Source organism: Staurois parvus, unplaced genomic scaffold (assembly GCF_062004578.1).
Source record: "Staurois parvus isolate SC_StPar_1 unplaced genomic scaffold, SC_StPar_1.0 ptg000204l, whole genome shotgun sequence".
NCBI lineage: Eukaryota > Metazoa > Chordata > Amphibia > Anura > Ranidae > Staurois > Staurois parvus.
Genome location: NW_028318000.1, coordinates 2,514,475 through 2,528,553, shown reverse-complemented (window position 1 = coordinate 2,528,553; position 14,079 = coordinate 2,514,475). Strand labels below are relative to the sequence as shown.

At 40.7% G+C, this 14,079-nt stretch overlaps 1 protein-coding gene across 1 annotated transcript in view; it reads right to left on the bottom strand.

Annotated features, from left to right (window-relative positions):
* Positions 1-14,079, bottom strand: part of ARAP2 (ArfGAP with RhoGAP domain, ankyrin repeat and PH domain 2) — a 419,396-nt gene that overhangs the window by 146,728 nt on the left and 258,589 nt on the right. Inside the window, exon 20 of the mRNA XM_089678380.1 lies at positions 2,600-2,763. Within this exon, the coding sequence (XP_089534506.1) occupies positions 2,600-2,763 (164 nt within the window). The remainder of the gene's footprint in view (positions 1-2,599; positions 2,764-14,079) is intronic.

Genomic DNA, 14,079 nt, shown 5'->3' with positions numbered 1-14,079 from the left:
CCTCAATTCCAAATCGCACTGCAATCATGGCAAACGCACTATGCAAGTGTGGATGCCATTAAATCTTAATGGAGCAATTGTGCCGCGATTGTCGCACAACAAAATCATGCTGCAATTGCAGTAAAACATATCACGTGAAGCTGTCGCCTAAAAGAACCTCCGGCTCCTTTCTGGGCAACAAGCTTTGCGTGATGCATTTTGCCACTATTGCAAAATCACATCACCATTAAGAATGGTGTTCTGCATTTTGCCTATACTAGTATTCTTTGTCATGCTAGTGATCCCTTTTAACATTCTCATCTGCCAAGGGAATAATAGCAATACTGCCTTTCCTCTAGAGATTTCATGTTGTCTGTAAATCATTTTACTACATACATACCTTCCTTTTCTCTATCAGTAACAGTAAAATATTTGAAACACATTGGGGTAGACTTACTGAAGGAGCTGAGATTGTTTTCTCATTTTGCAAACTAAATGTTCACTGGATTTAGTGTTTAAGGTGAAACTGCATTCTCTTTAATTTAATTTCAGATCCATGTGAAAAAAAAACTTATTTTTTCCCCCTTTTTTTTACATGATTGGGTATTTGAAATGAGCACAGCTTTACTTTATTTATTCTGATAAGAGAACAGTCTCTCCTCCTCCTTTAGTAACTCTGCATCTGCATGTCACCCAATCTGCAGCTGTCACACAGATATCTGAATATAAGCTGAATATACACCTTGTTAATCAAGAGTCGTCTTATGTTCAACTAGTATCAGACAAGCTGCTTAAGTCAGTTTGTTTTGTATAAACTTAAATTTGTACTCCTGGCGAACAGCTAAATACACATATGAACTACATAGATGTGAACAGGTTTACCTGTCAAAGGATATGTATTTCTATCTGTCCAGTCTTGAGATTTACTTTACATAGCACTGCCAGACAGTGCATCCAATAGGATGACACCACATTCTCTGTTGCAATTAACTGCTTCCTGACCGCCCTATAGCAGAAGTACTGCTACAGGGAGGCAGGACTGCACAAAATCACATATATATATACATGATTTTGTATTTCCAGGTAGTGGGCGCGTGCACGCCACCCTACCCACACCGCCGTTTGCAGCTACAGCTGTCAATCACCGGGTCCCAGCCAGAGATTCCCCGCCAGCACCTGGTGATCGCCGAGGAACATTGACAGAGGAGAGGACTGTATGTAAACAATACAGTTCTCTCCCCTGTCAGCACCAGCATGCATAGCAGAGCCATACAAAGCAACGTGCTTACACAGTAAAGCACACACAGACAAAATAGTAAAACAGCACACAGGTAACCCTTTGATCGCCCCAGATGTTTACCTCTTTCTGCCCAGTGTCATTAGTACAATGTTAGTGCTATTTATTAGCACTGATCACTGTATTGGTGTCAGTGGGGATATCAGTGGCAGTTAGTCAGTTTCCCCCCCAGTGTCAGAATGCTCGCCGCAGTCCCGCTATAAGTCACTAGTATACAAAATAAAATTCCAGTATATATACCGACATTTGTAGATGCTATAACCAATTCATTTACACGTATTGGGATTTTGTTTTTAGCAAAGACATGTAGCAGAATACATTTTGGCCTAAATTTATGACAAAATGTGATTTTTTAAATTTTATAGTGCAAAAAATTAAAAACGCGCAGGCAATCATTTAGGTGAAGCGTTGCATGACCGTGCAATTGTCAGTTAAAGTAATGCAGAGCCGTATCGCAAAAAAATGGCCTGGTCAGGAAGGGGGGTGAATCCTCTGGAGGGCAAGTGATTAAGGAAATCAATGGTGTAACTCCCTGATCTTATTTTTTCCAACTTTTGCCTTTTCTTCTCCCACTGTCTTATAAGGTGTCTTTTATATCTGATGAAATTCTAGTTCTAATCACCTGATTTTTGCAGGTTACTGAATATCAAATCCAATGGTTCTCTTGTGTCTGCTTTGTTTCAACTGCTATATGCTTGTCTGAATCATGAAATAGGATAATCTTTCTTCCCATTATTATTGCCTTTTATTATTTAAATTATTTGTTTTATTTGTTATCTAAAATGTTCCTGAATTAGGAAATGGTCCTAAAGTTTAATGTTGAACTCTGGGCAGGAACAGATACAGGGGGACCATAACATAAAAATGAGTCTTTAGGCCTTCCAACATGCAGCGCTTCTCTCCAAAGCCTACTAAGAATTGCACTATGCAGACCTTTTTAATTGAATATGGCAATGGCTTAAATCAATTAAATTTGTGAAAGTGAGGAGAAAGAACAAGCTAATTAAATAAATCACTGCAAAATGCTGTAAGGACAGAAACCAATAAGAATAAATCTTGCACCATCGTGTCTTCATTAGGGTGAATTCTGATTTGTTGCGATGGGTTAGTTTACACTTTGCTCTGCTTCAAATGCATTGTTTATATAATAAGATTTCAGGCCTTCCAGTAAAGTGAAAAAGCATGAATTAATTAATTAATGAGGAAGCGACATTAAACATTGTGCCTGATATTTATTTATTAAATACACATATTTCAACAAGCTCACAAATAACTAATGTCATTCAAAAACAATCTGCTGAACATAAACTCTGTATTACCTACCATACTGCGTAACAAATGCCATGCAGCTGTTCACAATAATAGGAATGTTGTTTTTGCAGAGCTGCTGATCCTGTAGCGCATTACCATCTGTACCTGCTGCTTTTTCAATTGCACAATGCCAGACCATGAAATCCAGTACTGTATGTCCATGGATGTATAATGTCCTACACATTAGAAATTTAAGTTAAGAAAATGCATTCAGAAGGCACAATTTCAGATAAAAGTAAAACCATATTTTATATGATATGAAAGCAAACACAAAGTAGGCTCTAATAGTAGCTACCCTAAAGGAGTTTTCAAAAACAGACTCAATTTATTACTTTAAAAAATAGTAATCTACAACCCTTCTTACGGTCTCATAGGGAAAAAAATCTTTCTACCCAGACCAAGAACCTGAATTTAAGATATCCTTCACTGCTACCTGTAATTATAGCACAGGATTCAAAGATAATTGAACTTTAAAGAGGTTTCAGATTTTATCTAAAGCAATTTTTATTGTTAGTTCTAATTAACTGGGGGATATACGGTCATGTTATTCTTTGGAATATGTTATGGTATTCTTTTGGGATTTATACTATTGTCATAATTTAGCCTACAGTTTTCCTGCCTCTGTAATTTGTACCTCCTTGTTTCAGTGGTTCTACTAGACCTGGGATGCCATTCACATGTGTTGTTTGGCTTCTGTGCTCACCTATGGGTGTTGCCTGCTATTCTGTGGGTTTATATTTCCTTATATTATATTTCCTTTTCCTTTTATCATTTCCTGGCCAGCCTCCCAGTTTGCTTCCCTGTATAATACATGCTCAGTGCAGCTCACGTGACTTCCTAGTTCTCTGAGCCCGTTTGCCTACTATTACATGTATTCACTTTCTGACTTCCTGTGTACAGACCCAGATTTATTTACTGTGTGTGCTTGCCTGCCCCCTGCCCTGACCTCAGCTTACTTGCTGGAATTCCTTTGGTCTCCTGCCCTTTGTAATCTGCACTTGTGAATGGTCTCCACATCCCCAGTTAGGCATACCTGGGGGTCACGACTTGGCTGGAGCATAGACTCCTCGCCATGGAAAACCCAGAGTTGGCATTCTACAAGGGTTCACTACCACAAAAACTTGACAACTGCTTTGATAGATGAGGATATCTGCTCACTTCTACAAGTTTGTTATGTGTTTAGTTTCAGGTATCCATTGTCAAAGCCCCCTTGGTCCTTGTGCCTCTTCATCCCTCTAAAAGACCAGTCAGGAGGAGTTGTGTCAGCAAACAGTTCCCTCACACAAAATAACTGTAGCAGCATAGGAGGCAGCAACAACATTTTGAGCTACCTCCATACATAAAATATAAGGTGATAGTATGGAAAGTAGCATCTTTAGCCAAAAGTATCAGCAGCATGCATTCAAACCCCCAACCTCTCCTAAACTGAAGTCTTTTAAACAATAAAGCTGATTTTTCTGTAGCCGGTGCCACTCCAAGACTACTATTCCAAAGAAAAAATGTTTTACTATTATCTTCTTGCATGCCCAAAGCCCCCAGTGTAATAGACAAAATGCCTAGTAATAAGCTTTGTATTTTTCATGGAAAAAAACATTAAGGCTCTTAGTGGAAAAAATGGAACCACACCCACACTTGTTTTCATAAGAATTATGTTCATCACACCTTGGGTATGTCTGAGTACTGCAAATAATTACTTTGCTTTCTTTCCATTCACAGCAAATTTTAGGTATTTTAATGGGTTAGAATGGGACTTTATACCATTTAATAAAAAGGCTATGTGGACTATAGGGACATAGTAAACAAGCTCATATGGGTGTGTGGACACTTTAAAATCATGCCCATATCAGCTTGTTTGACAACCTATTGCAAAACCATGACCATTAATATGGAATCACTTCAGCCACTTTGCAGCTATAACAGCCTTCACCCTTTTGGGAATACTTGCCACAAGATTTTTGAGGATGTCTGTGGAAATCTGTATCATCCAGCCAAAAGAACATTTGTGATGTCAAGTACTAAAGTTGCATCATAAAACCTAGCTTGCAAACAGTGTTCCATTCTATCCTAAAAGGTGTTCAAAAAGGTTGATGGCCATACTCACTCATCCATATATTTATGGACCTTGCTTTCTGTACTGGTGTGCAGTCATGTTGTAACAGGAAGGGACCAATCCCAAACTGTTCCCACAAAGTTGGGAGCATGAAATTGTCAAAAATGTCTTGGTGTGCTGACACCTTAAGAGTTCCCTTCACTGGAAATAAGGGGCCAAGCCCAACCCCTGAAAGCCAACTCAACACCATAATCTCCCCTCCAACAAACCTTACACTTGGCACAATGCAGTCAAGCAAGTACCATTCTCCTGGAAACCACCAAACCCAGACACGTCCATCGGATTGCCAGACAGAGATGTATGATTTGTCACTCCAGGGAACACACCTCCACTGCTCTAGAGTTCAGTGGTGGCGTGCATCTAATGCTTTGCATTGCACTTGGTGAGGTAAGGCTTGGATGCAACTGCTCGGCCATGGAAATCCATTCCATGAAGCTCTCTATGCACTGTTGTGCTAATCTGAAGGTCACATGAAGTTTGGAGGTCTCTAGCTCTTGACTCTGCAGACAGTTGGCGACTTTTGCTCACTGTGCGCTTTAGCATGCGCTGACCCTGCTCTGTCATTTTACATGGCCTTCCACTTTGCAGCAGAGTTACTGTTGATCCAAGTTGCTTCCACTTTGTTATAATTGCACTAACAGTTGACTGTGGCATATTTAGTAGCAAGAACATTTTACGGATGAACCTTTTGCACAGGTGGCAACCTATCACAGTACCATGCTTGAAATCACTGAGCTCCTGAGAGCGACCCATTCTTTCACAAATGTTTGTAGAAGCAGTCTGCATGCCTAGGTGCTTGATTTTATACACCCGTGGCCATGAAGGTAATTTGAACTCCTGAATCCAATGATTTGGAGGGGTGTCCCAATATTTTTGGCAATATAGTGTATGTATATATATATATATATATATATATATATATACACACACATATACATATACACAGTGCTCAGCATAAATGAGTACACCCCTTTTGAAAAGTAAGATTTTAATCAATATCTCAATGAACACAAGCACAATTTCCAAACTTTTGACAAAACTGAGTTTTATAGAACATTTGTTTAGCTTGTTATATGAGAGTAAGGTTAATAATATAACTTAGATTACAAAATCTTCAGTTTTACTCAAATTAGTTGATGCAAAAAGGAATACAATCCACAACAATAACTACTACATCTAGTATTTAGTATTTTGACCTCCATGATTTGTAAGGACAGCACCAAGTCTTCTAGGCATGGAATGAACACGTTGGTGACATATTGTAACATTTGTCTTTTTCTATTCTTCAAGAACGACCTCTTTTAGAGCCAGGTTGATTGATGGAGAGTGATGATCAACTTGTCTTTTCAGAATTCCCCATAGGTTCAGATCAGGAGACTTTCACCCTGTTCTTCTGAATTACTTGCATCCTGTTCTTCTTCAGAAATGCAACAGTGGCCTTAGATGTGTGTTTTCAATCATTGTCATTCTTAAAAAGTGCATGATGACCAAGGACACAAAGTAATAGTACCATCTTCTCTATCAATATAGAGCAGTACTTCTGTGGATTCATGATACCATCAATGAAATGCAGCTCCCCAACACCAGAAGCACTCATGCAGCCCCACAGAAGGACACTGCCACTGCCATGTTTCACTGTAGGCACCATGCATTTTTCTTTGTACTTCTTACCTTTGCGATGCCATACAGTTTTCAAGCCATCAGTTCCAAAAACATTTATCTTGGTCTCATCACACCTGAGTACAGAGCCCTAGTAGTCTTCTTTTTCAGCATGGACTCTGGCAAATTCTAGGCTGCCTTTTTTGTGCATGGGCTTTAGCAGAGGCTTCCTTCATTGACAACACTCATGCATGCCATTCCTCTGCAGTGTATACCGTATTGTGTCTCAGGAAACAATCACCCCAGTTTGGCTTTCTGCTTCTTTATCTAACTTCAGGGAACTTGCATGGTGATTTTCTTCAACCCTTGTCATGGAAGTTAACCCTTCTGTCCAGGTGGTTACTTCCATGGATGGCCTGGACATCTCTGTGAGATGGTTGCAATTCCATACTTTAATTTTTGTATCACTTTTGCAACAGTATTCTGACTGATAAGTAAAGCTTTGATGATTTTCTTGTAGCCTTCACCTTTCTTGTGTAAAGAAATGATTATTTTTCTCAGGCCTTGTGACATTTCTCTTACATGTGGTGCCACTGCTGACAGCATGAAATGGGAAAGGTTTTTTTTGTGAAGTAATGCCCTTTTATAATCAACTGTCTGCTGGACACCTGTTTAATGAATAATGTGATTCATCTGTCATTGAATTCTTTCCAATTAGGATTTTGTTGTCTAAACTTTAGCTTTGCGCCTAAGACTTTCATTGGGGTGTATTCATTTTTGCAACATGGAATCCCCAGGAAAAGGAATCCCCAGCAAAATCATATTTATTTTAATAAATATTGTGGCAGTGCGGTATCCTGCCACAGTCTAAATCAAGGTTATAACCCAGGATTCTCGACTATACAGGTTGAGGGGCTCCAGGCAGTTCTCTTAATGCAAAGGAAAGTAGTTTGTCAGTTTCCTCGTTGGTTCGTACAGCCCATTTTGGGACCTGTGGCCTGGAGATTTCTAAGTGATTTGGGAGGGATGGAATCTCCAATCCTGGGTCCGTGTTTTCACTAATTGCACAGGTGTGTGCAGGCTCTTTTGTAGAGGCCAAACCATGATTCTAGGCTCCACCCCGGCAGACAGGAGGTCTAGGAGAGGTGGGAGCCAGAACAGCAAGGGGTTGTATACATAAGAGAGCCAGGAGGCTGAATATTTGTTTCATTTGTATGGATTGTGGATACCACTGCATGGGAAACATATTGTATGGAACTTTTCTTTAAATAAAATTGTGCTAAAAGGCCGTTAAAAAAAAGAAGAAAGCGAGTGGCTGTGTGCTGTAAAAGCTCTACCATTTGATGCTAGTTCTCACAATATTTACCTTTTCTGGTTGCCTTCAGGCCAGTTACATGACCTACGGGGTCCTCTTACTATTTGCCTCTTCGCTGAGGTTGGGCATTCCTCAGGTATACTGCATCATTACATTGGTATGAATGGCACCATGCTGACACCCCTTGAGGGGCAGATCTATGATTCCCTGCATATGCAGTATGTTCTCAGTCTTTTGGATGGATTGATGCTTGTCATCATTCAACCTGAAATACTGAAGGCAACTCGTAGCAAAAATAGATTACTGCATGGGACAGTGCTGAAAAAAATGGGTATTGCCTCCCCCTCCTGTGGGAGCTTCTCAAAAAACAATTTTAGCCTGGAGGTGGATTTTAAATTAAAGGTAATTTTTATTTAAGGTACTGTGACAGTAGGCAGGTGAAATCCCCTGGTTGCGTTTTGGATGGACGATACATTTGTCCGAGGTTCAGGCTTTATGGGGATTTGTTCCACTAGAGGGAAGTGCTGAGTCCTTCAGCACTGAGGTAATGAGCCCAGCTGAAAGTAGTGGGCTCATTAAGACCTGTATAAAACTTCCCAGAGTGCTTAGGGAGTTGCTCCAACCTGGAACCAGATCTGTGCCTGAACTGTCTGGGGAGCTGACCTCTTATCTGTGTGCAGAGAGACCAAAGCCTGTGTGGCTAGCCTCCAAGTACTAGCAACTAGGTATAGCAGCAGGCTGTACCTAGTGGGTAGCTAGGGAAAGCTGCTGTTGCAGTAAGTAGCCAAGTTGGCCAGGATTTATTTTGATGTTTCTTTTTGGTTTACCATTTTTCTGTAAATATTGTAAATAAATTGCACCTGTTTGTTTTCACCTCCCCTGTTGTTGTGCTGTGCCTGTCTTTTTGTGTTGTGCACCCATCCAGGGGGTCACACACACCCGCTGCCGAGCTAACCCCATTACAGTACTTATATAATGCCAGCAACTTACGCAGCGCTTTTCATATATACATATTGGACATTCACATCAGTCCCTAACCCTCAAGGAGCATACAATCTAAGGTCCCTAATTCACATTCATACATACACATACTAGGGCCAGTTTAGACAGGAGCCAATTAACCATCATGTCTTTTGAGTGTGGGGGGAAACCAGAGTACCTGGAAGAAACCCATACAGGCACAGGGAGAACAAGCAAACTCCAGGCAGGTGATGTTGTGTGTACAGCGTCTGTGGTAGTGAGCCCTTGTAGATTGCCAACTCAGGGTTCCCAAGGTGCAGAGTCTAAGCCCCAGCCTGCTTCTTCACTAGAGCCCCTGATGGTGGGGATGGACTTGCAGCAAGCTGGAACCAGGTTGTGGCTCCCAAGTGCACCCAGCTGAGGATGTGGAGACCACTTGCATGTGTAGAATACAACCAGCAGCAGACAAAAGGAAATCCAGGAGACAAGCCTAGATCAGGACGGGTAGCAAACAAGCACAGTCGGTGAGCAAAGCCGGGGTCGGTACAAGGGTAGATAAGCACAGGAAACAGAAGTAACAATGAAAGGGAGCTCAGGGAACTGTGAAGTTGCTCAGGCAATGTGGGCTAGAACTAAGCATGTCTTATATAGGCAAGCAAACTTTGAGACGGGTCAGGTAGTGATGGAATGGAAGGAAATAAAACCCAAAGAATAGCAAGTGATGCCCATAGGTGAGCACAGCCAAACCACACATACGTATGAAAAGGCAGGAAAGCACTGCAGCAAAGAGGTAAGAATACACAAGCAAAAAACTGCAGGCTAACTTGTGAGACAGTGTCTAAAATTCAAACCTTCACTACAGAGATGAAGTAATTGTATGTATTAGTTTAGCTTTCCCCGAGAAGTCCAGCTAATAATATATGTAAGGGCTAAAAACACCTAAGATTTTTAACCAGTTAACTGCATTAGAGAATTCACTGACAGTCACTTTGCAATAACCAATTTCATATTTTGTAAATAAGGCAGTTGTCAAAAGGGTTTGTTTTTTTTTTTTTTCCCCTTATGCTAAGCAATTAAAAATCTAATTTGACATTTCAGTTTTAATCCAGAATAAAGTAAAATATAACTCTGGTCAGCCAAGTGATATTATATGCATTGCAAAAAGACAATTCTTTCCTCAGATTACATATTTCATTAAGTCTTTACAGCTGAACTCAATTTCCCCAAATATCACCCTATTTGAAGATATTTGCAAAAAAGTTCTTCCTGTAAGGGGTGTAAAATATTTTATAGAAATATTGTGGACACTAGCAGGGGCAGGCTGACAACTCATGGGGCCCCCGGGCAATAGGGGATCATGGGGCCCCTGTGTCCTTGCTCAAACTCAAAAAAGCCTATGAAAAAGGTACCAGGGGCATCTCATGGGGCCCCCTACTGACCACGGTCCCTCGGGCAGTGCCCGAGTTTCCAAATGGTCAGTCCGCCCCTGGACCCCAGTGAGTTCTAGCATTTTGTCTAATCGTTATCATAGCTTGGGAGTCAGATTTAAAAATATGATCAATTTTTTAAAAACTCTTAATGGTCAAGATTTCCTCCTATAGCTAGGCTAAAATATAGATAATTAAATATTAATTTATCAAAGACCGAATGTCAAATTAAGATGACGTGGCATGTCACACCTTTAGCATTCAATGAATTTGACGCAAGACATTTATCATTCTGTTACAGAGGATGTGATTCTAATGAATGTATGAATCATATCATATATGAATTATATACGAGGAATGTTCAAGTCAATCCGGGACTTCTGAGTTTATATAATAAAAGAACAAATTTCAAGGAGTGGGGACTGCATTTATTTTTTTAAATACTCCCCTGCTACATTTATACACTTATCCCAGTGTTTAACTAATGCCTGGAAAGCTTCATCACAGAAAGATTTGTCATTACGCCTGAACCCTCCTAGGACAGCCTGCTTCACTTCGTTGTCAGTGCTGAAATGCTCACCACAGAAATATTTGTCTCTGGTGCAATTTGACAACAGGTTATGCTGCAATTATCCGGGACCATGCATTCCACATGCTGAATGTTTGCAGGAAAGACTGCTGTGGGCTGGAAACCACCATGGCCAGGATCATCGCTGACAGACATATGGCCATCTTTGAAATGTTTACACCATTCAAATGTCTTACTGTGGCTGAGTGTCTCATCACCATACTGTGCTTGAAGTCTTCTGTAGATATCCATGGGTTTTACCCCTTTGTTCACAAGAAACCTCATCAACACACACTGTTTCATGCATGCACTAATACTGTTGTCTGGCCCGCAGCATAGGCGCCACCTATCAGTAATAGGATGCGCTTGCCACTTACCATTGCGAGCAGTACTGCCACGCTAGCATCCTTTTTTATACCTGTAATATATATATACTGTATATATATCCTTTAGTCAATACATTCTAGAGTGTTTTGGAAACATTTTCTATACTCTTATTTTCACTCACTCAGTCTCACAACCAAAATCACAAAATAACAAACATGTTAAAGCAGAACTAAAGAGTACCTTCTGCATTCTGCTCCCCCTCTTCTATTTTTGGCACTTTTTCTAGGGGGGGTGCCTGGTTTTGACAGGTACCTGCTCCCACTTCCAGGCTGATCGCAATGGTTCTTCTTCCCCCCTCCCTGCCTACAACCTTCTGGGACACATCCAGCCAGAAGGCTGCAGGACCATTCACAAAGCGCAGTGCAGCATGGCTCACTCAAGTACAGTGGGAATCCGACTGTCAAACCGCAAAGAAGAACAGCCGGCTGACCACAGTAAACAGCCGGCTCCAGGGACCTGAAGTCTGGCAAAGAACCAGTTCAGGTGAGGACGCCTGGACAGATGAGTATCCTTTGATTATTTTTTTTTTTAAACAGGGCGAAGAACCGGTTTAACAACCAGTACAGTCAAAGTGCAATAGCAAAATTCATGCATACCCCACTGATCCCTGAATATCAGCTCTAGTTGGAGTGCATACCAAAAAAAAGCAGCCTATGCAGAGGGTGGTGTAATCATAATCAGTAGAGTCATTTCCACACTGTTTTATCTTCTAGAAAAAAGTGGATAGATTTTTAATACAAAGAAAAGTAAATGTATTGTATGTTTTAAAGGCATAACATGCTATGATTAGGAATAAAGCTTGGGTTCAGTATACTATGGGTTTGAGGAGAACCCAGCCTCTTTAAAGTTTGGGTTCCCAAACTATGCAATAGTTCACCAGACCAAACTCATTGTATTGATAATGCACTGGAAGAACCTTTGACATTTTTTAAGCTGTCTTAGAAGGATTAATAATATGGGCTTTGTTATGTGCCCCCTCACTATGAAAGGGGAAGTGCAGAGTGTGACAACCGGGACAGGGTCTTTTGGAGGGGACTGCATGCTAGCCTCTTGTCTACTGACCATGGGCCCTGGCATCTGAGAAGGCTCTATTCTTTGGGATAAAGTGGAAGCCTAACACAGTATATCTAATGTAATGTCTGCCTGACAAAGGTTCCAAAAGTCATGGCATCCCATTCTATACTAAGTTTTAACTGCACTTTAAAGTGACCCTGGGTTACAGGATCAAAAACAGCAAATGACAATGACTGCAGAAAGACACTCTAAACTTACCTTTTTGTCAGCCCATGTCTTGTAAGAAAGCAGGTCACCAGACTATTCAGCAACATTCTTCCCATAAGATTTTTTGTGCATTTAACACCTTTTCAGTATGTTATGTGAAAGCCTACAGACATCCAAAAGCTCGGATATTGTTGCTGGGCACTGCCATCTTAAATGTGATGTCAACCGACTCTGAGCTATCACTCTACTGACTCTATAGTATTCACATTCACTTCTCCTCCCAGTGATCACATAGAAGGTAAAGAAATTACACCCTCCAAATTTGTTAGCATGTTCAGAGGCACATTGCAAGTTAATTAAAAAAAAGGAAAATGCTGCAGGTAAGTATTTTAAAATACTTGTTTTTCTGTGCTTCTACCTGAAATGTTTCAACTTGGTAACATCTTTTAAAGCCTCCATAGTGCTGCTCCTCAGCTGCCTCAACACTTAAGGTTTGTGTGAATTCCTGCTACTCTTCCTCCAATGGCTCATACATTACTACAGGACAGCCACTCTCAACCAGAGTTCCTTGAGAGGTTGCTCTTGAGCAATGGCTGATTAACCTCTCATCTTATTTTTTCCACGTTTCAGAACCAAGACCACTTGGCAGAGCCAGAAGCAATGATCTTTTTAGGTGCCTGAAGCTGTAACATTCTGACAATACTATAAAAGGAGCAATCATCCCACTGCTGCCTCCAAATGTGACACCACACCCGGTGTTTACAATTGGGTGATTCCTCCAGAGAACTGCTTCCTCACTAATGGGACATAAGATCAAGGTATTATGGATGGGCATCACACCCAAGACTAGGTGACACTAACGTAGGTGCAGAACTAGAACCATTTTATAAAACAGAGATAATGGTTTTTATACACTTCAGAAATAGGGGCAGTCCCAACATGAACAATAAAAACAATTACACATTGGGATAAACATCCCACACTCATTAGATAATGAGGTAATGCTGACACCAGACTAATCCCATTATGTAGGAATCTCCAGGAGGACCAAGCAATAGGTGATTCAATTAACAATGGTACAAATACACAACAGTAAACACATCACACATTAATAAACAGATCACAGCAAGAGTCCTCAGTATCAGGTTGTTTTGAGCTGAATATATTGACATCTGCTAAGAGCCTCTGAGGGAGGAGTTGAAGCAGTCAATGCTGGTTTGGGCACAGAAACCCCAAACCTGTATCCTGTTCCTCCAGTTCTCATATTCTGTGTGTTTTGGGAATATATGGACTTGAATCTGCAGTAAAACTACTCCAAAATGTCCCCCAGGTACACATCTCCCAAAGAATAGAGCCCCCTCAGATGTCAGGGCCAATGGTCAGTAGGTAAGAGCCTAGCCTGCAGTTCCCTTCAAAATATCCTATCCCGGTTAGATTTGTCACACAGCATCCATAGTGTCAGTGTATTGGAAGCTGTTGTACAGAAAGGATGGGGATAAGGACTACATAAGTTAAGATTAGGATCTGTATTTTACTTCGGATTTCAAGCTTTTAGGGCAATTAAACCATTTACTGATTTTTATTATTATTGTGGACTTATGTGCCTTTAATTTTATTTTTAAAGCAGACATAGCTGCTGCCCTGTCCAAAACAAACTTATCTATGAGGGACAAGAGCCTCTTCTCCACTCCTGATGCCTCAAAGATGAGATGGGGGTAAAAAAGGGGGTGCATATAGTAAATTCTGGAAGCCCCCTTTATAATAGTACAGACAAAAATATTTCAAAGTAAATATACACACACTTTGAAAAAGCACCCCCTTCACCACTTTCATCGATAAATTACAGATTCCCAGACTGATCTCAGCCTCTGCTATGATGGAGGTTGTGGGTCAAAGGCAACCTGC